Source organism: Manacus candei, unplaced genomic scaffold (assembly GCF_025592945.1).
Source record: "Manacus candei isolate 608988 ecotype Guabito, Panama unplaced genomic scaffold, ASM2559294v1 h1tg000015l, whole genome shotgun sequence".
Classification (NCBI taxonomy): domain Eukaryota; kingdom Metazoa; phylum Chordata; class Aves; order Passeriformes; family Pipridae; genus Manacus; species Manacus candei.
In genome coordinates this window covers 21050901-21074066 of record NW_026138063.1, presented here as the reverse complement: position 1 = coordinate 21074066, position 23166 = coordinate 21050901, and the positions used below count along the sequence as shown (strand labels likewise).

The following is a 23166-nucleotide window of genomic DNA, read 5'->3' as shown; positions in this document are numbered from 1 at the left end:
CATAAGCCCTTCACTACATTTTCTCTCCCCTGTCTGGCTGGGGAGGGCAGTGATGGGCTTTGGTGGGCACCAGGTGTCCCACCAGGATTGACCCACCACAATCAGTTATTCCAGGATTATCTTTTCTGAGATGTTTTGACAGAGCATTTCCAGCCATGTGTCCATGACCCGCCTTGGTCCATCATGGATGGATGGCCAGGACAGGCTGTTGGGCCGGAAGGGTTCAGGATGGAGCAATGACAGCCGAGGGGGGACGTGGGGATGTGTAGGGGGCTCAGGGCAAGTGTGAGGTGATCCGGTGGCAGCCCAGGGTGCAGCACCCACTCCTGCCAGCCTTCCATCGGGATGGGGTCAGAGACCGTGAGGGACGTGGAAAAGGACTTGGGAGTGCTGGTGACGGCGGCTGGACACGAGCCCAGGTGAGCCCAGGTGGGCAGGAGGCCAAGGGCACCTGGGCTGTGTCACACCCAGAGTGGGCACAGGCCCAGGGCAGGGATTGTCCCTCTGTGCTGGCACTGCTGAGGCCCCTCCAGGGCTGTGTCCAGTTCTGGGCCCCTCAGTTCAGGAAGGACATGGAGGGGCTGGAGCGTGTGCAGGGAAGGGAACGGAGCTGGGAAGGGGCCGGAGCAGCAGGAGGGGCTGAGGGAGCTGGGGGGGCTCAGCCTGGAGAAAAGGAGGCTCAGGGGGGACCTTCTGGCTCTGCAACTCCCTGACAGGAGGGGGGAGCCGGGGGGGGGGTCGGGCTCTGCTCCCAGGGAACAAGGGACAGGAGGAGAGGGAACGGCCTCAGGCTGTGCCAGGGGAGGGTCAGGTTGGACATCAGGAGGAATTTCTCCCTGGAAAGGGCTGTCAGTCCTTGGCAGGGGCTGCCCAGGGAGGTGGTGGAGTCCCCAGCCCTGGAGGTGTCCAAGGAAGGACTGGACGTGGCACTGAGTGCTCTGGGCTGGGGACAAGGTGGGGATCGGGCGCAGGTTGGACTCGATGACCTCAGAGGTTCATTCCAATCTCAGTGATTCTGTGAGTGGCAGGAGCCGCAGGACGTCCTTCCTCCTCCTCTTCCTCCCGGCCCCGGGCTGGATGCGGGAAGAGGCGGGAAGAGCCGTGAGGGGGATCCCCCCCCGCGCTGAGGGGGCGCCCGCGGCGGCGGCGGGAGCGGCGCGTGCGCGGGGCGGGGCCTGGCGGCGGCCGCGCCGTGCGAGGGTCCGGCGGGGCGGGGGGTCCCGCCCGCGTCCCCCCGGCCCTCCCTCCCTCCCTCCCTCCTTCCCTCCTTCCTTCCCTCCTTCCCTCCCTCCCTCCGTCCCTCCGTCCCCGCCGAGCGATGGGGCCGCGGCGCCGGGAGCCCGGCGGGGGGCGGCGGGGCCGGCCCCGTGAGGCGGCGGGGGAGGCGGGCGCGGGGCCGTGGCGGTGCCGGCGGTTGCGGGGCCCGCGCCGCCATCTCCTCCGCCTGCTGCCGCCGCCGCCGCTGCTGCTCCTGCTGCTGCTGCCCGTCCAGGGCCAGCCCGGCCCGCACGCCCCGGACTGGCCCCCCGGTGGCCCCGGGCCCAGCCTCAGCATCTACCTGAGCGAGGAGGAGGTGCGGCAGCTGATCGGTGAGTGCGGCCGGGGGCTCCGCGGGGCTTAGGCGGTGGGGAGGGTCCGGGCGCTCAGCCGGGGCTGAGGGGCTTCTGTGGGGTTGGGGTGGAAGTTTGGATGGGGGCTGGAAGGGGATGGGAGGCTGTGGGGATGGTGGGGGTCAGCAGGAGGAGGGGAGGGTGACCGTGGGGTCCAGGAGGCAGTAGGGATGTCTCTGGGGCTGTTGGGAGGGAGACAGGTCTGGGGGTGCAGGGGAGGATGGAGAGGACGGAGAGGGCTGTGAGCGGGGATGAAGGACCTGGGGCTCAGGAGAGGATGGGGAGCCACGGGCTGTGGTGGGGATGGGTGAATCCAGGGATCTGCGTGGGTACTGTAGGACTGGCTGTGAGCGGGGATGAAGGACCTGGGCTCAGGAGACGATAGGGGGCTGTGGGACTGGGGTGGAGATGGTGGGGGTCAGCAGGATCGGGGGGTGGCTGTGGGGGTCCAGGAGGCAATGGTGGGAGTCAGCAGGATCGGAGGGTGGCTCAGGAGAGGATGGGGAGCTGTGGGACTATGGTGGGAATGAGTGATTCCAGGGATCTGCGTGGGTTTTGTAGGACTGGGGGAGCAGGGGGCTGTGGGGAGAATGGAGGACTTGGGAACGAGTCTCTGCTGGTCAGGGCTTCACCATGGGGGTGAGGGGCTCCCTCGGTTGGAGTGACCCGGGTGGTGTCCCGTGGGAGCAGGGTAAACCCTGGGAGAGGTGAACTCAGTCTCGGGATTTAATTAGCCAGGCCAGTGACATGCAGAGGGCAGAGAGGAGACCTGGCAATAATTGGGTGCGTGTGTGAAAGGAATCTTAATTTCTAGGCAGGCTGACAATTGCTGCGCAAGGACTTGGAGGCAGTTCCTGAAGTCCCCCATCTGGCCCGCTGTGGAAGGCTTTTGCAGGAGTTCTGTGCTTGGAGAGTCTGACTTAAACAAAGATTTGTTTTCTGTAGGCTTTGACTTGCTTAGGCTCTTGTTTAGAGTTGGTGGCTGGAGTCTCAAAACAAATGTGTTGGTGTCCCCAGTGATTTGTTTTTCCCAAGTGCCCTGTATCGCTGCGGGCTGGAAAACTGGCAGTGCAAGACTTTATTTGCGTCAAATGGACAAAATAAAACTATCTCCAGTTAATTTGCACCCTGTGAGCATGTAGCTGACCCAAGTCAGGGGATCTGGGGAGTGAAGAGCGCTGTAAACACTTTTCCCTCATGGTGATCAGCATCCTGCTGTCGTCATTTTTACGGGACATGTGCTTTTTGCTGCCACATGCTCCTTTACAGATAGAGGGTGAAAATGTCAGGCTTTCTGGTTAGCTGGGATTCTGAACAGGTAGTTAATCTTGGAAGTAGTGACTGGTAAGGTTTGAGCTATCCCAAGCCCACTGCCTGAAATCTGTGTTGGCTGGATTTGCACAGGCTTCCTTGGCCCACTACAGTAATTATGCATCTTGAAGTAGCAGCTGAGCAGGGAATATCTGCTGTTATGATTTTTTAAGTGAAATTTCATCCTACAACCTCCCTTATGGGTGTCTGTTGTTAATGTGGCCGAAGGCACTTATTACTCGGCTGTCTGTGGCTGTTTTATGTCATTTTAAGTATCTGACACAAGTGATCTGTTTTGCTTCTGTGACCCCAGAGCTGGTTAAATTGGAGTCCAACGTGGAGATAAACTGGCACTTTTTTCAGTTAGTGGGGTTCAGATCACTAGAAGTCTCTTGCAAACTAAACTTCCAGGAACTAAATTGTGTTGTTGGCATGAGCAGATTTAAATTTATGGGTGTCCTTTACACTTGCTGTTGTAGGTGAGGTGTAGTTTAGTGAGGCATCTAGAACAGGCAGTCAAATCAGCAGTACCTTTATATATTCCTCTGGCAGAAGAAAATCCAGAGGAACAGACAGTTTTATTCCAGTTCCTCACACTTCAGAAAGCAAACCCAGCCATTTGATATGTTCCATTTTGTAGTATGTGACTGGGACTTACTACAATCAAGTTCATGGTGTAAGGGCTTGTAGTGATGTGCAAACTTGCAAAGAGCAGGGAGGGGGTTCAGCTTCTGGAACTTCCCCGGGAAAAGCTGTGGTTCAGCAGATGTTGGGATAGTCAGTCATGGGGACAGGAAGATGTGAAGCGAAGTGTTAAGTTCAGTGAAGCTGTTAATAATAGAAACTGGATTCTTTCAGCTTTTGTCTCTAAACAAACTCTGTCTCTGCTACTGTCTTGCTGTGGCTGAACAGAAACTCTCAGGACTTTCTGAAGTGCTCATAAACCCAACTGTTACACGGAGTTACTGCAGTTACTACAGCCTGTGGTGTGTTCATGCTTCTTAATATCATCCCTGTACCTCTTCAGGGACTTGCTGCAGATTATTTGTGGCTGCTGTTCTTTGTGGCGTGGAGGCAGGACAGATACTGTGATTTATGGTGAAAACTGCCTGCTCCTTTCCTGTGTGCTTAATGCCAGATTTCCACCATTGGGCTGTGGGATTCTGGCCATGTGTCTGCCTTAGGAGGAATTGTTTTGAAATCTTCAGAACTTTACATAGAAGAAAGCTGGAGGAAACTGGCTTGTCTTGTTGTGTGAGGTGGATTTTTGTTTTGAAACGCCGCGGAGTTCTCAGGGTCTGAAGGCAGGACTTGCTATATGGCAGGCAGATGGTGTCTCCGACAGAAATATCTCTTGCCCTTCCCATGGAAAATGTTCCCAGCCACCCAGACTATAAGCCTTTGAGGAAAAGAATCTGTGGTTTCCACACAGTTGAATGTGTCAGATTCCACTCACACCATGCAGGATTCAGCGATAGATGGGATAAAGGTAGAAGGAGAGAGGAGTTAGTTGAGGGGACTTGACTGACACAACTCCAGCATGGCAGCAGGAGCCAGAGGTGTCTGGGTGAGAGCAGGGATGGGGTGCAGGCTCAGGGAGAGCTGGTGAGGAGGAAGAGAAGCGCTGCTTGCTGGGGAGAGACACCCAGAGCACCACAACGTTTTTAGGGGTGTCAGTGAACTCTCTTGGCGCTGTGATCTGTAGTTTTTTGGAGCTGGTTCATAGAGCTGAAATATTGTTACTCTTCTGGAGTGACTAACTGCAGGTGTGATAACACCACCTGATCCTGTCCCCTTTTCCAGTGGTTGCTCTGGGATGCTGAATACGCAGAGCCGATGGTGTGAAGTTAGTGATGAGTTATTCGGTAGAAAGTCTCTACTTGATTTAGTGACTTCCATTCCAATTTTCCCACGAAATCAGAATGTGATTTGCCTCATGTTGAAATGCTCCATTGTTCTGCTTTTCACAGGATCATGGGATGTAAAGGGCCATGTATCCCTGCTTTGCAGGCAGTGAGCTCAGGTTCAGAGATTAAGGTAGAAAATATCCATTACTGTTAGATAACTAACTTTCATAATTGAGGATTGGGTCTAGTCTGTTGCACACAGTGTTACTTGGCACTTAGAGCATTCCTGGTGTGTCCCTTAGACCTTAACTGTGAGTTCCCAGCAGTTCTGCAGCTCAGCCTTACAGGAGACCTAAGGTTCTACCCTCTGATTACAAGGACCAGAATCAATAGCTGCCTGTGCAAACTTGGCTTAAACAGCTCTCCTGGCACTGCAGGCAGTTCTTTTGCAGCATTCATGGCAGGAACAAGGTGCTTAAGCAGCAGAGGACAATCCTTTCTGCCCTTGCAGTTTTTTGGTTTGTTTTTTTTTTTGTAGACTGCATGGCTTTCAGCTGTGAACTTGGTCTTGTGGCTAGCCCTCCTTCTCATATGGCTCTGGGTCTTTTTGGAGCCAGGTCTGTCTGTCTGAGTGTTAACTGAGACTTTAGTCCCAGGAGAGGAAAATACCACATTATCATGTAACTAAGGGTTATCATAATGGATATGTACCAGGGGGGCTAAGTTAGAATTGCAGGGGTCAGAAGTCCTACAATGTTTGCATTGAGTTTCCAAATTTACTATTCTCTGGCCTAGTTTCTTCTGAGTAATCACTGAATGCTGTCTGCTGTTGGTTTTATATTTGCACTTGCTTAATTGCAGAGTTAGATTAATTTGACACTGATGTGACTTTCATGTTCTAGAATTTCATTAGAAGCTGCTGTGCAGCTTACCAAAATGACTTGTCTGGGTGTAAGATGCAAAACTGATGCAAAATCTATTACAGCAGTGGGTTGGTTGTGTTTTAAATTGTGCTGCTGACTCACAGGGTGGTTGAGGTTGGCAGGGACCTCTGGAGGTCATCTGGTCCCACTCCCTGCCCAAGCAGGGCCACCCAGAGCTGGTTGTCCAGCACCACATCCAGAAGCTTTTGGACATCTCTGAGTTTGGAGACTCCACCACCTCTGTGGGCAAGCTGTGCCAGTGCTTGGTCACCCTCAGTATTTCAGTTTTTCCTGATGTTCACACAGACCTTCCTGTGTTTCAGTTTGTGCCCATTGCCTCTGGTCCTGTCACTGGGCAGAGCCTGTCTCCATCCTCTTTGCACATACCTTCAGACACTTACTTATGTTGCTGAGATTCCCCCTGAGCCAGCTGTTCTCCAGGCTGAACAGCTCCAGCTTTCTCAGCCTCTCCTCATAGGAGAGGTGCTCCAGTCCCTTTAATACTCTGCACCCTTCCCTGGATCTGCTCCTTTAATACTCTGCACCCTTCCCTGGATCTGCTCCAGTAACTCCATGACTCTTGTGTTGGAGAGCCCAGTGCTCCAGGTGTGACTGAGCAGAGCCCTGGGAAATTATAGGCCACATGCAATTTTGTATATTAGAAATGGAGTCTAAACATCATCTTATTGCAGCAGATGATCTTAATGAAAGATATCTTCCTCTCGTACTGTGAAAGAGCTTTCTTGATGGCACTGTTTTGGGGAGTTGGCCTCAGGAGTTCACATCAAAAGTGCTTTATGGTACTTGCACTGAGGCTATAGTGACTGGAAATCCTATTGTTCCTTCGTTGCCTGGTTGTTATAAAAGGGAGCAGAAAGCAGGTATTCCTTTTGATTCTTGAAAAGCTTCAGGGCCTTGTTAAAATCCTCCCTGTCTTGGGCATCATCACAACCTGGAGCACCGGCGAGCCAGCACTGTGCTCCGAGTGCCGCTGTTGTTAGCAGCACCCAGGATCATTTTCCATGGGACATAGGTAACTCACAGGAACTGGAAAAAATACAGCAAAGAGCCTCTGTGGTTGCAGGAAGGTGAAGGAGGTGTCCCCCAAGGAGCAGGTGTTTGAGTACCCCCACGGTGTGGAAGCAAGTGTCTGTGTGGTACGTGACCTACAGCTCAGAATCTGTTTCTGCTCTGTGTGTTTTCTTAAATCTTCATTTTCTAGCTTTTGAGTGCTTGACTCTGAAGAACAGAAGGTTTTTGCATGCTGTATGGAAAAATAAGTGTCATGTCGCTGTGGTCCACACACCTGTCTTTGCAGGAGTACAAAAGCCTGCCTGGTAATGCTCTGTGGTACCATTCAAAAGGGACTTAAAATGGAGATTTATGTAGGTGCCCACCTGCATGGGAAGGGTATAAAACTTCTAATCCTGACAGTCACTGTGCACTGAAACAAAACTGACCTGCTGAAAGTATTCTGATCCATCCCAGTGAACTGAAGTGCTGTTTTTAGGGTGATGGGTCTTTTACCTCTCCCAGTAAAGCCCTTTGCCCTGATGGGTGTGCAGTAGCTGGTGTTTTGGGTGATGTGATCCAGCCTGCTCTGGAGCAGGGGTGCAGCAGCAGCAGGTCAGGACAAGTTCCCTGTGTAGTCGAGCAACCTGTGCTCATTCTGGAGCCTCTCCGTGCTCCTGGGTGCCTGTCTGTCTGATTTACAGAGCACCACAGCTCATGTCTGTACTGAGGCTTACGAGAACAAGCTGCATTTGGGGTTCCTCAGCCCCTTTCCATTCTTTTACCTCCCTTTTAGTTTGCAAAGTTCAAATAACTTGTGGAGAGCTGTTTGAGATGTGTGCAGTCATCTGTACTTACTGCAGTATTTGTAATGCTTGCAGACCTGCAGAGGAATACACTTCTGGAAGCTTGAAATGGCCTGTGGAAGGCCATTGGGAGTGACTCCACTGGAGGCAACCCCTGGCCTGGGTTAGGATGGCTTTGAAATCATATTCTGTGTGATGCCATTAGGAGGGAAGTTCAGGAATTAAACTTCCGTCCTTGTGTGTGTTGATCTGCTCAGCGTTGCTGAGATGGGGGGTTGATTTCTGAATCCTGCTTTAGCACACCAGCTGATGTGTTGGGATTTAAACTGCCAGAGGCTCCATGTGAATCCTGCCTGGAAAAGGCGATTTCCTTCTCCAGACTGGTGTTCGGGGAGGGATTGCAGGGGCAGCTCTGTCTGTGCTCAGCCCTGGGAGGGAACAGCCATTTCAGCTCCCCAGAGGCCAAGGGCTGCCTAGTGATAAATGTTTGTGGCTCTTGGAACATTTGTGTGTCAGGGACTTGGAAGAAACCTGACCTCTGGGACTGAAGGCTGGACTGTTTTGTGTGGGGGGAAATTCCCAAAGCTGCATTCCTCACTGCCGTGACTTTACACCTGTGTTGGGTTTGGCAGCGTCCTATTTATCACTGGTGATTGTTTGGCCTCTTAGAATACTGCTCTCTTTCTCCCTCCAGTATGTGGACAGAATGGGAACAAGGGAGAGGAAATGGAGGCACAGCTCCCTGCATGCATGAGAAAAGCCAGCAAGAAGGGCTCAGGATACTGGGAGGAAGGCAGGGACCAAAACTGCTCCTAAACACCACCTGGGCAGAGGGAAATACAGGAGATAGGGATCATGTTCACAGGCATGAAAAATCCCAGGGTGGCATTTTCCTGAGAGTGGGAGCTGTGGAGGCAGCTGTGCTCTACCCTCTGGGTACTTTAAAGGATGAAGCATCTGGGGAAGCCTTGTGTTTTTCTCCTCCCCTTCTGCTATTCAGAGCTGTGTTTGGATACTGGAAGAGCTGAATTAATGAGACAGATTCCAAATGTGTTGATTCACAGTTTTGCTGAGCTCCAGCGAAATGGCTTGATGACTAATTCCTACCTGACACTATCCAGACTGCAATATCAGGGAGGCTCCCACTTTCCTCACAGTGGGAGGGTGTTCAGTTGGGAGTTACTGCTCTGTACCTTGGTGTGCAGTGTTTGAGTGGCCCTGAGCTCTCAGCTGGGAGAGCCGAGTACAGGGTGAAGTGAATTTAACGAGTTGAGCCTGATGAATTGATTTTTCCCCCCCCCCCCTTTTTTCCCCCTGGAATGGCAGCAGCACCAGCAGCTCCCATGTAGGAATGAATGCTAACACTCTGTGCAAATGCCTCATAGGGGCACAAAGGGCGCCGTGGCAGAGGCTTCAAATGCATTATTCCTCTTCCATCGCCACCTTTGTCCTTCTTCCAAGCGGATAACTCACATATTTGCACTGGCTGCTCCAGAGCTCTGGGAGCAGAAGCAGCAGCATGAAACTAATGTGGTGCTTTAGAATTTCACTGCCACTTACTGGGTGTTGAATAGCTGTAATTAAATTAACCAGTGTATTGATTTCAGCACGCTGCTTGGGAAAGAGCAGAGCAGGAACACAGGCATGGGAGCTGCTGCTCCAGAGGCTTGGAAAGCTGCAGGATACGTCAGCAACACCAGTGGAGCTGAGCAGGCTGATAAACTAAAGATGGTGATCCTCTCCAAGCTATTTGGGCCTTAATGAAGTTGGTTGAAGGCCTTGCAGAGTAATTCCTATTAAAAGAAAAGCATGCTAAGCTCCGTGGGTGTAGAGGTGGCCACAAGAGCAAACAGACCTGGTTTGGTTTGTGTGGAGCTTGGTTTTGGGTTAAACAATCCGTGTCACTGGGATGGAAGTGTTCAAAGCATGTCAGAAGAGGTAAGATTATCCCTTCAGCACAGAACTGGGAGCGTGAGTTCTAAGGCTGAGAAGTCTGAAGCACCGAGGGTGTATGTATTTTTTCTAATGCATTTTTAATTTATTTGTACTCCCTTGGGTCCTGGTTCCTGGAATAGCCCTGGCCCTTGGCAGGGACGCTGTTCTGAAGGTCTTGCCTGCAGGGATAACTAAATCAGCATGTGGGAGCATTACTGTAACTAAATGAAATAAAATAAAATGGCACTGCTTCTGTGGGTAGGTGACACTAAAATACCACAAACACACGTTATTCATGAGCCCAAATGAATCTGACAGACCTGTGTTAGGTAGTGGAGTTCTGGCTGGGAAGTTACAGCAGGTCCCTTCCAAAGCTTTGTGACACTACTGAGCATTTGGTGGGAAGTTCTTCTGTTTTGAGGTTTGTGCTCTTGGGCAGCTGCAGTTCGTGAGGATGGAACACTTTGGTTTTCTCTTCTCAGTGTTTGCTTTCATTCTATCTCCAAAGGAGCATCAAACTCCACGTTCCAATAATGATGAGATTTGCCATTACTGCTGAGGTAAATTTTTATTTCATGAATACACCAGCTATTCTGTGTGCTAAGAATAAAGTTCTATTTTCTCATTAAAGTTAGATTTATTTTTTAATATTAAAGTTCCCTTCCAGTCTCCCCCAGCCCTGCACCTGGGCTGTTCCTATTCCACCTGTCCCATTTCCCTTTGCCTTCTGTAGGTCACTGCCACTAATTTTCCTCTGCCTTCAAGTATCTGTTTTGTGCATCTCTCCTGCCTCTTTCCTTTGGAATCAGCCCTTCAGGTAACTTGTGCACCATCCTGGCTATTTAATAGCAAAGTGGCTCCTGGTTTTGGTGGGTTTATTAGTTTTTGTGTTTTTTTTCCTTGAGATGGGCAAATTTCATTTAGAAAGATGTTCTCAGGACAGAGTTCACTTGTGTTCTGCTCTGAGGTGAGATAGGTGGTGTTGCTTTGGGGTTTTTTTTTCCCCCATTAAGGTGAGTGTCATCTTTTAACTATTTCCACAGTGGTCTTTATATCCCACCTATCAGAAAAATGAAGGTTTTATTCTGTAGATGAAGGAGAGAAGAACAAGCAGGCAGGTGGATGAAATGTAGTTGTTCCTGCTGTTCAGAGACAAATAAAGGGTAAGCAGATGGGGTTTAGGAACAATAAATGTCTTCTTTTTAGAATGGATTGAGTTAAATATTGCTTTTACTTTGGCAAGTGACATCTCCTGAGGGAACTTCTTCTGTGGAGGGGAAGAAGTCCTCTTTGACTTTCCCACTTTCAGTGGGAAAAATCTCATTTGCCTGTGGTGTTGAACTTGCAAATTGTATTTAACAGCATCAATAAGGTGAATTGGGGAAGATCTGTCTGTGAAGATTCACAAGGACTTAATGAGGGCTCTCAGCTCAGAGTTTTTCTGTTGTTTGCTGGATGCTGGGAAGCTTCCTGCAAAGATTTCCTGCTGGGGACTCTTGGTTGCTTTTCAAGGATGCATTAGTTGCCTTGAAGTTCTGACAAGTATTTCCTCAAAAGGAAAGCCTTGCTCGTTTGTTTTGCACCTCCAGCTCAGGGAAAGTTAACTCTTCACAGGTAACAAATAACCAAAGTCCACATACCCTCTTGTTGCTGCTCTTTGGAGTCCTGGAGCTGGCAGAGCTGCGAGTGTTGCTGGGTTTGTGCTGATTATTTGTTTTTCAACTTGACACTGAACATCCTTTGACTGTCCCTGGCACCCGTGTTAGGGGAGTGAAAAGCTGTTTCTTCATCATCTTTGTGCTGCTGAAGGTTTAAACTTTTTTTTTTTCCCTGTGATATTTTTCATCAGTCATCTTTTCCACAGGCTCCTGGCTGTAAGGTGTTTAAAAACAAGTATTTCAGCCCAAATTCCTGACCAGCAGCTATAACTTACAGGCCGTAGCTTTGTGGAAAACCTAAGTAAAAATGCAAGCAGAAGGCTGTGATCTGTGAGTGGTTTTATTAAAGCAAAGTTCATTTTGTTGTTATGCACAAATAGGATGCATAAAGTTCTTTGTTTGTCTCTATATTCAGATGCTTAGTACTGCATTCCCAGTAGTTTATTGCTTTCTGAGCTAAATTGATCCGTGGGGATCAGTTTGCATTTGTTTTCCTCATTTTTTTTTTTAACTCCCAGTTGTAGTTTCAGCTCTGCATAGGCTGATTGTTGAAGTGAATTAATTAAGCACATTCAAGCTAAGAAGGCTTGCTCTGGGAAAGTGTGCTCACTACCCCCCAAAAAAAAGAAGTTGCAGTAGTCAGGAGCTGATTTTTAATTCTTCAGCCACATTTCCTTGTCCTTAGGCTCTATTTTTCAGCGGACATTTGCAGAACCTGCTACAAAAAAAGGAAGACTTAGGCTTTAAAGTCAGTGTTTCAGACTTAGGGTGCACTTTAAGTGAAAGGAAAATGGAAGTAAAAAGAAGATGCCTTTCTTCAAGAAGGTAAATTGTCCAGTGGTGGGAGAATCCGGTGTGTTTATGGGGCAGGACTTGGGAAGTGGGGGGTGGTGGAGGGGTGTTGAAGCTCGAGGTTCCTACTCCTTCAACATGGATGTTCATGCTGGAGTGGAAACTTCTGGTCTGGCCAGAGGACTAACCCAGAGGCCTGATTCTCTGGAGCACATAATAGAACAAATAGAATATTTATGTGAATATAACAACTCACTGAACTGGGTAACTCTTCCCAATTAATTAGTTTCAGTGGCTGTGAGTCAGGAGCAGGAGTGGCTTTGCTCTGGGAGGGCTGGGGTGGTTTGATGTCACACTGCAGAGATTTCTCAGCTGCTGATGAAGAAACTCCTTCAAATTACAGACCAGAACATTAGGAAAACAGGCCCAAATTAAAGACCAGAACATTAGGAAAACAGGCCCTAATTTCAGTCCTTTCTGTGCTGCGACAGATAATTATGTCAGCTCTTGTTGCCAGACTGCTCTTAATGAAATGCTGCTTTTTGCAATATTTTAACCCTAGTCTAACAGCAATCTCATCCAACTCTTGCATTGCACACTCATTTTTTAAATCTCCCAGTTCAGACAAAATGTGCCAGAATTATGTTATGATGATTTGAAGTGATTAAGTAATTAAGTGTAACCCCAGGTGACAGACTCCTAAACACTGTTGTGTTTAAGAAGAACACGTTATTACTAGTAGATGTTGCAGGACAGATTTACTTCATAAGAATAAAATCCAATTTTCCCATGCTGATAGAGGCAAGTTTCTTTTGTATATTGTGCTTGAAAAGAAAGAAAAAAAAAAAGAGAGTTGAAGCCAGACTGCATTTGCACAAGGACATTTGAAAAGAAGTGTTTTGTTAGGCTGCTGGACTGACATGATTCAATTTTGTCGTGAACACAAGGGCTGCCCAGCATCTTTACCATCTGGGAATGAAACTTGGCCTCTCCCCTTCCTTTCTGAGCTTTTTCAGATCTTTTGTTATGTTAAACAGTGCAAAGAATGACAGACTTTCTCTGTGCTGCTTCTTAAATTTACCTTTTTGTTTGCCTTCAACTTTAATTTATTCTTCCAAAGCTGTGCCCGAGGTACAAAGATGGGGAAGTTCATAATGAGATTTAGGGACTGCCTGGGTGAAAGGGTGGTGGCTTTGCCTGGAAATCCAGGCAGTTAAACTCCCTGAGGAGTGTTCCCCCACTTGTTTGCTCTCCCTGCCTTTGGCTTGCTGAAGGCTGAACTAAGGAACGTTGCCAGGCAGGTGTCAGCGTACAACTGTGAAGGGAAAAGGCAAATGCAGAATTAAAGCAATTCTGAGTTAAACTTCAGCTGTCGGGGTGAGACTCAGATCCCACAGCCCATTGGTGAGCTCTGGCTCCCACTGCTGTTCTCTGCAGTGCCCTGTGTGATTCCTGACCTGTGTGGACCTTCCCAGTGCCTTCCCTTACAGCTGGGATGTGGTGCAGCTCCTCTGTCAGGAAGCACACACCTGCCTGTGCCTGCCCAGAGCACAGGGAAGGGGCTGTTTGTCACTGGCAGGTTCAGCTGCGATTTTTTTGGTGTGATTCGTTGGCCTGACTGAGATAAATTATACAAAGTGCTTCAGGAATTCAGGATTGAGGTGGGGAGGCAGCAAGGGGATGAAAACTGGTCTGGAAGCAGAACTATCCCATGGCGGATTGGAGGTAGGGAGATAGGAGCTTGGTTGTTGGGGAAGGACTCTGGTTCTTAGCTGTGCATGGACAGTGGAATTTTATCTTTATTTCACTGATGGGAAAAGATGTGCTAGAGAGGAAATGTTTTCATTGTTGATAAACTTAAAAGGAAAAAATTTTTGTTCAGTATTGAAACCTTGGTATTTCCCAGGTTTGTAACTATTGGTTTCCGGGCTTTGAGAAAGCCTTTATCCAAATTCCTAGGGAAAAAAAATCCAGTGAGAAGCTATTGGGAGATACTGCCTGTGAGTTTAATCACAGAATCATGGAATGGTTTGGGGTGGATCTTAAATCTCACCCAGTCCCACCCCTGCCATGGGCAGGGACACCTTCCACTAGCCCAGGTTGCTCCAAGCCCCATCCAACCTGGCCTTGGACACTTCCAGGGATCCAGGGGCAGCCACAGCTTCTCTGTGCCAGGGCCTTTCCACCCTCCCAGGGAAGAATTTTTTCCCAATATCCCATCTAACCCTGCCCTCTGGCGGTGAGAAGCCATTCCCCCTTGTTCTATCACTGCATACCCTTCTCCAAAGTCCTACTCCAACCCTCCTGTTAGGAACTTTAGGAAATTTGTGATCCACAGACACCAAAAACACAGAGGATTTGCTGGTAAAGTGTCCCTGTGTCCTTGGGTTAATTCTTCCATAGGCAGTTTCTGTAGCCCCCTGACACTGAGCCAGGCCATTTTCTGCTTTTTTTATGAATTAAGAGCAATTGTACAAAACCTCTGAAATTATTTTTCTATGCCAGTCTTAAAGCATAATTTTTTTGAGCCATAAAACACGATGTTGGTTCTCGTGTGGGTCTTACATGGTGCTGTTGAAATTCATATTATTAGTGTCACCTGTTAGTGTGGAGCTTTTTATGGCAGCACAGGCATTAAAACATTAGTGGGCTCCAGAATCAAATTACTCAGTGTTGTACCACCATTAGAGCTTAAAGGTTTGATTGGTTTTCTGTAGGGTAATTTGGTTTTGGACCCCTTTAGATGATATTGCCCCTCAAGATATTTCTGCTTGACAGCTTCAGTTAGGGTTGCTTTTTATATTGCTTTTATAAAGGCAGGTTTTTACCACAGGCAGTTTTATTGCCATAAACCCATTTCATTTCTATGACCAGTTTCTCTACAAGGGTTTATATTAAATCAAGGATTATCACCCTGAAATTCTGCAATGTTTTTGTGAACCTGTGGTTTCTGGGGAGACCATTTATCAGCAGATGAGGTTTTCTTTATTCCAGATCAGCTTCCTTGCTCTGGTTTCATTGTTTCACCTGCTAATCCTTTTGCCCTCGTATTTTGTTTTAAATAACTTGTACTTATTTGGGTTGATTTGAATACTTTGTTTAGTAGGTTTATGCCCATAAAACTTCCTATCTTGATTGGAATAGCAAGTGTCTGATAGCTGTGAGCTCTTCTCCACACTCCTCCCACGTTTGCTAAATCTGAGGTGGATTTCGTGTCCAAACATGTAAAAATTATCTGAGCAAGGATTTTGGAAGGCTGCTGTTGCTTTTATGTGTTTTTCAAAATTTTATTTTGTTTCAAGGGGGAGGGTGTGGTTCCCCCTCCTCCCTGTTGTACCCTGGATATGCTTTTGCATTTCCCATTTGTTGCTGAGTGGGGATATGAACCAAGTGGACAAGAAATACTGAACTTTTTTCTGTGTACTGTCTCAGGCTGTTTACATTCAGCACTTGTGGCATCACCTGCAGCCTTTTCTGTTCAATACCTTGTGTGAGAGCATTCCTCCCTGGGATTACTCCATTCTCTTGACTCCTTCCCCAGTCTCTGGGGTTCTCCCCCTCACCACCCCCAGTACCTGTGATTGTATACTCTGGGGTTTTGCTTAAATTTTGGGACACTGCTGAGCCAGGAGGGAGTAAAAGTGTTTAACAGCAACAAGGATGTAGAAGAATATCTTGGCTGCATATCTGTACCCTGGGGAAACAAGGTGGATTAAATCAAGATTGGAATAAGAGGATATGTCCCTTTGCACTGATCTGTGCCCAGTTTTTGCACTAAACAGGAGGAATTCTTTCTCTCAAGCTGATGCTCCCTTTCTTCAAATGCAGCTTGTCTACACAGTTCAGTGGTTAGTTTTGATTTATTTTCCCTTAATTTCTTAAAAAACCCAGACTTTTGTGATTCCCTGGATTCTTGGAATACTTCAGGATACCTTAAATGCTATTTTCTCAAAGTCAAAGGCCCTTCAATATTCTTGGCTTTCTAGCCATACTAAAAATAATTAATGGAGTCATAGAATGTTTTGGGTTGAAAAAAGCTCGTCCAGTTCCACCCCCTGCCATGGGCAGGGACACCTTCCACTAGCCCAGGTTGCTCCAAGCCCCATCCAACCTGGCCTTGGACACTTCCAGGGATGGGGCAGCCACAACTTCTCTGGGCAACCTGTGCCAGGGCCTCCCCACCCTCCCAGGGAAGAATTTCTTCCCATCATTAAACCATTCCCCCTTGTCCCATCACTGTCTCTGTGTAAAAAGTCTCTCTCCCTGGTTTTTATAAGCCCCCTTTAGGTACTGGAAGGCCACAGTGAGGTCATCCCAGAATCCATTATTTACATTCCCATTTGTACTGTGGCTGTTTGATTTGAACTCTGTTCCCTCTGTGTGGAATATTCTGTGTCTCATTTGCCCAGTTGTTCTCTTGGCATGTCCATACATTGCTGAGCCTGGATAGCATTTGATTGGGAGCACAGGAGGAAGAGCTGTGTGAGACAAGGCAAAATGGTACTGATTACAAATCCAGTGTGGTTTTTCCTGAGGATATGGAACTGGGATTAATTTTATCTCTGCAGGGAAGTAGTGCTTACTCTGCCATTAATTGCTAGTGACACCCAGGGCAAGCTGCAGGGTCCTGCCCTGTGTTCAGGGTGACCTTGGAACGTGTGGCCCAGAAAATAAGGGCAGCTGCAGGAGTTTTAGTTTGAGACTGTGTGTTTTATTTAGGGAAATGCACCTTAGTCCTCTGTAATTAATCGTTTTGTGGGTCTTTCAGTTCTCCAGGTGTATAAAAATGTTTGGAGAGCATAGGTTAGCTATAAAATATTAGTGTTGCTGGGTGAACAAATGTCTCCTTTCACTGCATGTGAGGGAGAGTGACTTTGTACACGAGCAGGCAGTGATAGGACAAGGGGGAATGGTTTTAAACTATAAAAGAGGAGAGATTTACATAAATACATCCCCGGGAGGGTGGGGAGGCCCTGGCACAGATTGCCCAGAGCATCTGTGGCTGCCCCATCCCTGGAAGTGTCCAAGGCCAGGTTGGACAGGGCTTGGAGCAACCTGGGCTGGTGGAAGGTGTCCCTGCCCATGCAGGAGGTGGCACTGGATGAGCTTTAAGGTTCCTTCCAACCCAAACCATTCTGTGTTTCTGTAGTCTCATTACCTTGACACTAATTCCATAGTGCTTACGTGCTTTGGGCTTAAGAAATGAGCTATTCCAGGAGGAATTACCTGTGATTGTCCAGCTGACAATCCAAGGCAGTTTGGTTTGAGTGAACACAGTTGTAAATAAGAGCAAAACCAGAGCCTTGATTCCCAGGAGCAGACAGGGGTATGTTTGGGAGAGCCTGTAATGACTCTCTTGGAGGACTGTGTGAAAAGTCTTGTTTCCTTCCATTCCAGTTTTTACCTGTGTCTGAGCCTGTGGCACTTCTCTGAAACTGGTGCTTTGTGGGATTTTGAAGTGCTCTGTCAGTGCTGCACAACATTGGCCTCCAAAGCTGCCGTGGAATTTAGGGACTTGAGGAAGTATCCGCTAAAAATTCAGATGCAGGCGGAGCTGGTGATCCTGAGAGTTGTTTGGTCCTGTTCTTCCCTGTCTCACTCTTCCCTTTCTCCTTGCAGGTCTCGATGCAGAGCTGTCCTACGTGAGGAATGATGTGATTAATCACTACGCCTTGTCCTTCAACCTCTTAATTCCCAGTGAGACCAACAATCTCCACTTCACCTGGCATGCTAAATCCAAGGTGAGCAGTAACTTCTGGGTTTGGGTGCTTGAGACATGAGCTGTGCTGCCTAGTGAATATTATCACTAGTGTTATTAGTTCTTTTATCACATAATGGCTCTTTTCTTTGCAAAAATTAGCATGTGCTAGGTGCAAAATACTTATTTATATGACTGCAGGCAGCAAGTTAAGATGATATGTATCCAAGCTGTTCCTTTCTTACTTTAGAAAGGTTAAGCACTTATTTTAAAGTATTTTATGCTGCTTGCTCCTGGCAAGGTCCATGGATGTACACAAGCTGTGGAATCTCTTCTGTTGGTGCACTGGACACGCAGAAGGGGCAGTCATGAACTGAAGCCTCTGGAAATGATATGTACAGCAATTGTTGGAGAGATTTCTAGAAACATATGCCTGGAGACAAGGAGAACCTATAAAAACAGCATCTAGTATGTTATTACTGAACCCTGATTAAATGGAAAGGGGTTTTATTTCACTTAATCACTGTGGCTGGAGCGTGCAGCAGCAGCTGTCAGAAACGTTGCCTGTGCTCTTTCCAGTTCCTTAACAATTTATATTTTCATATATTAAATGATCTGTTTAGTCTCTGCCAGATGTTCATTCTGGGCTGTTGGGTTTTTTTTCTTTTTTAAATTGAGTGATGGTTGTTCTTCTGTCCTTAGGAAGGAAATGCTGCAGTAGGAGCAGTAACATGAGTTTCCTTGTTAGAGCTGCAGCCATGGGCCACCTGCCTCCCTGTCCCTGCCCTGAGCTTCCTTGGGCCTGGCTGGGAATTCTGAGGAGGAATTTTTGAGCTTGTGATTGCACCTTCCCTTCTGACTTGGTGGGGTGGGTGCAGGGCAGTTTGTAGGAGCTCAGAAACTGGGTAGTGTCTCCACACTTGGCATCTTGACTGGGAAATAAATTGATAACAGAAATGAACCGTATTATGTTTTAGAAAGGAGGGAAAAAAATAAACTGTTGGACCAAACAAAGTCAAACAAATTCATTCAACTGACTGTGAAGGGTTGGGATTAATTTCCAACAGGATCTTAGGACTTACACTAGGCCTGTAGGGTTTTTTTTGAATGAATGTTTGCTGAATCAGCTTCTTAAGTAGAAACAAAATCCTGACTATAGTTGAGTAAATTGTTTCTAAGCAATTTTGTTTGTAAAACTGACTAGAAGAGGGGGAATTTTTTGAATTCCTATGGCTGACTTTTGAAGAAGTAAGTTTAAAAGTACTGACAGGTGAGGTTTGTGGGGGATTTTTTTTTTATTACACCACTCTGAATTCTGCCTCAAATTTTAAAGAACGATTTCTGTTTTGGCTTTCTTAATTTAAACTATCACAAATACCTGATGTTTAAATATCACATAAGAAACTCGGAATGTGGTCACTTAAAATCACCAGAACTCTTTGAAAACAATGTATATAGGTTTTTTTTTCTTTTCAAGAAGAATTATGAAAAGGTATGTAGCATTTCTTTTTACTACTGCAGAGATTTCTGATGTGTTTTCTCTCTCCCAACTCTTGTTACAGGTTGAGTATAAACTGGGATTTCAGGTCCATGATCCCGTGGCCATGGCTCTGCCCCAGGCCAACATTTCTCTACAGGGAGAAGTTCCTCGCACCCTCTCAGGTAAAATTCCCACCCCCCAACCAGCTAATGGGGGAATAATGGTCATTTACTCCCAAATGCAGTTTTAGTAACCTGTGAACATTTAATATAAGTGACATAAATGAATTTAAAATCTATGTCCTTTAATGCTCTGATAGTTGTCTGAAGTGATGAGGCGTGAAGGCTAAAATAACATTTCTTAATATCGAGTTATTTGACAGTGTGCATTATAAACATCATTTATAAAGACCCTTATCATGGAAAGTTGTTCCATCACAATGCCTGAGAAGTGCTCAAACTTACCTGCAATCCCTTTTGTTGTGTTCACAGTGTTTTGTGTGGAACTCTCCTGCACTGGCAGACTCGACTCCGACGTCACAATACTAATGCAGCTCAACTTAACAATGAATTCCTCAAAAAACATCACAATTTTAAATTTCAAAAGAAGGAAAATGTGCTACAAAAGTAAGAGACTAAGTTTCAAATCTTGAAAAGTTCTTACTGTTAAAGTGTGATAGGAAAAGGGAGTGGGATGGTGTGTGATCCAGGACAGGAGTAACAGAGTGAGTGTTGGAGAGGATTGGAAGAAAGCAGGTCAAATTTTGTCTTTCAGAGATCAGTGGGGACTTGTGGTAAAAGCAGAAGCTGATGAATGAATAACTTTCCCCAAGAGTTTTGCTGTATTGATTGACCTTTATTTTTTACATATATATCAGAAAGCATTTTCTCTGTGCTTGGAAAGAAAAAAGGTGTTTCTTCAAAACTGCAACACTCTGAGAATTCAAATTGTTCTAAGAATTACCAAGCAAATCTACTTAGTTCATAACTTATGATAAGATTAGCTATTTAGTGAATATAAGGAGGTGTTAGTCTGTCAGACATGGAGCACAAAATGATCTTGGGATGTAATCCAGACTCTGGAAATCCCAGATTGACTCTTTGGTGTTTCCACTTGGGAATCTGCAAGCCTAATTTGTACTTGGATTGTTGCTGCTTCTTAGAATTTTCAGAGTATTTCGTAGTATTTTGATAGGCATCAGAAGACAATTGTTTAGGAGGATCCCAAGAGCTGTGCCCTCCTTAGGAGTGGTTGTGGTGTCCCGTTCCCAGGCAGCGTTTGGGGGTGGCCAGCTCTCTCTTTCCATGCTCCTCCTGACTCTGATCATGTGGAACCTTTGAGGACAGGACAGCAGTTGGCTTTCCAGAGGGACATTTGTCACTTTTCTGGAGTGTAAATGCCCAGAGATGAACTTGGGGAACGTGTGGGTGGAAGAGCTGGTGTGGCTTTGTAGCACATAATGTTGGGGTACTCCTGTTCCTTGCATTGATGCTACAGGAAGATCATTTTTAATTATAATAATTAATTACAATAATAAATATAATAATAATAATTATAATAATTAAAGTGCATCTCTAGTAAAAATGGAGGTCTGGCTGATAATATTGACATTTTTACCTTTATGTTATGTTTTCCTGGGTATTTTTTTAACTATTCTAAGTGAGGGAAGTCAGCCCTGCTGACCCATTCACAGCTATGGATGTGTGGCAGAGGTTTCCAAAGGCACCACACGGTTTTCTGGGGCTGTGAGACAAATCCACTTCCTAAATCATGCAGAAATGATTCTTATAAAGATCACATTTTTGCAGGTTCATCTAACCATCACTGACTTTGTGTGTTGGTTGGTGTAGATCACACAGGGATTTCTGACTTAATTTAGTGCCTAGGTTAGAAATACAAAGGAACTTGCTACTGGTTTTGTTCAGGGCATTCCTGATAGTTCCTCCTCAAGTTTAAAAAGGGAATAAAAAAAGAGGAGGAGAAAAACTCTCTGATTTTTCCCTGCCCTGGATTACTGTTTCACAAGGTGAACAGGCTGAACTGGGATGGGAAGGGGCTGGGCTGGATTGGATACAACTGGAAGCAGGAAAGGGGATGTGCAAGTTGGATTCCCTCCATGCAAATCCTCAGGGAGGTTCACCTGAAGGCATCTCCACAGCCTGCATTCCCTGGGTTTGCACTGCTCCCCTTGGAAACCAGGCTCACAATAAGCCTAATGAAGATTTGTTCCCTTTGTAAAGGACCACAGCACATGTATTGTGCCTTTAGGTGCATATTTCTGAGTATTTCAATAGGCACCATGTCTCTCATCCCTCAGTCTGGTTTTCCCTGAAGGAGGCAATTGGCTTCCTGTGAAGGGCTGCAGTAATAAAAGTACACCAAACTGAATGGTTTTGTCTCATCTCTTTAGAGCTTGAACCAGAAGTCAAATCTCCAACAGCTGATAAAAACAGCAGCAAGGCTCTCTGTAAGTAATCCTGAACATATAGCTATAGGGTGTGAAAACTGGAAAACTTGGGATGCTCTTTGCTGCCACAGCTTTCCCTGTTAAAACACTTTCCAAATAGTCTGTACTGTACCCAGTATTTTGGGGGTGTGTGTTTGATAATTAATTTTATTAATTAATTATATTAACTAGTGAAGGGGGTAAAAACCTCTATTTCAAGTCTCCTTACAGCTCTCGTGTCCCATCTTAGGGGCTCTGGTTTCCCTACATGGCTGATCTGTTTTCTTTAGGACTTTAGGACCTGTCTGGTTTGCTGTTCTGACCTGTCACTGTTGAGTGAATGGGACAAGATAGTTTCTTTTACTCACTCCTGCCTGGAAGTACCATCAGCTGACTGTGCTCAGCCTCCATAGTGCCCAAAATGTCATTTTTTGGCCCAAATACTCTTGGAAGGCAGTGGAGTGCATTGCTGCTGTCTCTTCCAGGGCAGTTGTTCTCCAGGATACCTGATCCCTCCCTGCCTCCAGCCCTTCTGCTCACGTTGATGTAACAAACTAACAAATTGTAATTTCTAGTGGGATTTGTTTGGTTTTTTTCTCTTTGAGTTTGGTGACTTTGTACCTCCCTGTTTCAGTTGATCCTGTAAACGCAGCTCCCACCACTTCCACCCGGGTGTTCTACATCAGTGTGGGCGTGTGCTGTGCTGTGATATTCCTGGTGGCAATAATCCTGGCTGTCCTGCACCTCCACAGCATGAAAAGGATCGAGTTGGATGACAGGTGTGTATTCCAGATTTGCTCAGATTTGTGGGAGTTGGGTCTCAAAATGAAATCTGTGGGATTTCTACTCTCCATGTCAAGCTGTAGCAGGTATTACCTGTGTAGGGTTGTGGTAAGTGCTGTGCTGCAGAAAGGCAGCTTTTGCAGGTGCCCTGCTGTTTATGGGGTGGGAGGGTTGTGGCTGCTCAGTTTTTGTCAGAGTAGTTGTGTGGGTGGAGTGGGGAAATTTGGACAGAATCAGATTTACAGGGGTTGTCAGGATTGACAGAAAAATTGGTAGATACTTGGGCAGACGGAAAAGGCAGGCTGAGAGAGCTGGGGGTGTTCAGCCTGGAGAGGAGAAGGGTCTGCAAAGACCTTTTAGCCCCTTCCAGTGCCTGAGAAGGCTCTAAGAGAGCTGGAGGGGGAATTTGAACAAGGGCCTGGAGGGACAAGAGAAGAGGGAGTAGCTTCCCACTGCCAGAGGGCAGGGTTAGATGGGGTATTGGGATGGAACTGTTGGCTGGGAGGGTGGTGAGGCCCCGATACAGGTTGCCCAGAGAAGCTGTGGCTGCCCCTGGATCCCTGGAAGTGTCCAAGACCAGGTTGGACGGGGCTTGGAGCAATCTGGGCTAGTGGAAGGGTGGAATGAGATGAGCTTTAAGATCCTTTCCAACTCAACCAATTCTGGGATCCAGGAGGCTATGGAAACATTTGTTTTTTACTGACTTCTACAGGAGACTGAATTTCAGTTTTCTCTATTTTTATGGATTTTCCGGTATTCCCTTTGCTCTTAGGGTGAGTTCCCTGAAACACAATTTAATGTGTGAGCGACTTCAAAAACTCTGCTCTTTCCAAGCCTTGCCTGGAAAATCTCCTGGTTTAACGCCA

The 23166-nt window shown here is 46.9% G+C and overlaps 1 protein-coding gene across 2 annotated transcripts in view; it reads left to right on the top strand.

The window, feature by feature from the left end:
* The first annotated feature begins 1192 nt into the window (after positions 1 to 1192).
* Positions 1193 to 23166, top strand: part of RYK (receptor like tyrosine kinase) — a 47367-nt gene continuing 25393 nt past the window's right edge. For both annotated transcript variants that reach the window (XM_051781791.1, XM_051781790.1), the window contains exons 1-6: positions 1193 to 1589; positions 17513 to 17634; positions 19154 to 19253; positions 19563 to 19697; positions 21482 to 21538; positions 22152 to 22296. In XM_051781791.1, the coding sequence (XP_051637751.1) occupies positions 1319 to 1589; positions 17513 to 17634; positions 19154 to 19253; positions 19563 to 19697; positions 21482 to 21538; positions 22152 to 22296 (830 nt within the window). In that variant the 5' untranslated portion in view covers positions 1193 to 1318. The remainder of the gene's footprint in view (positions 1590 to 17512; positions 17635 to 19153; positions 19254 to 19562; positions 19698 to 21481; positions 21539 to 22151; positions 22297 to 23166) is intronic.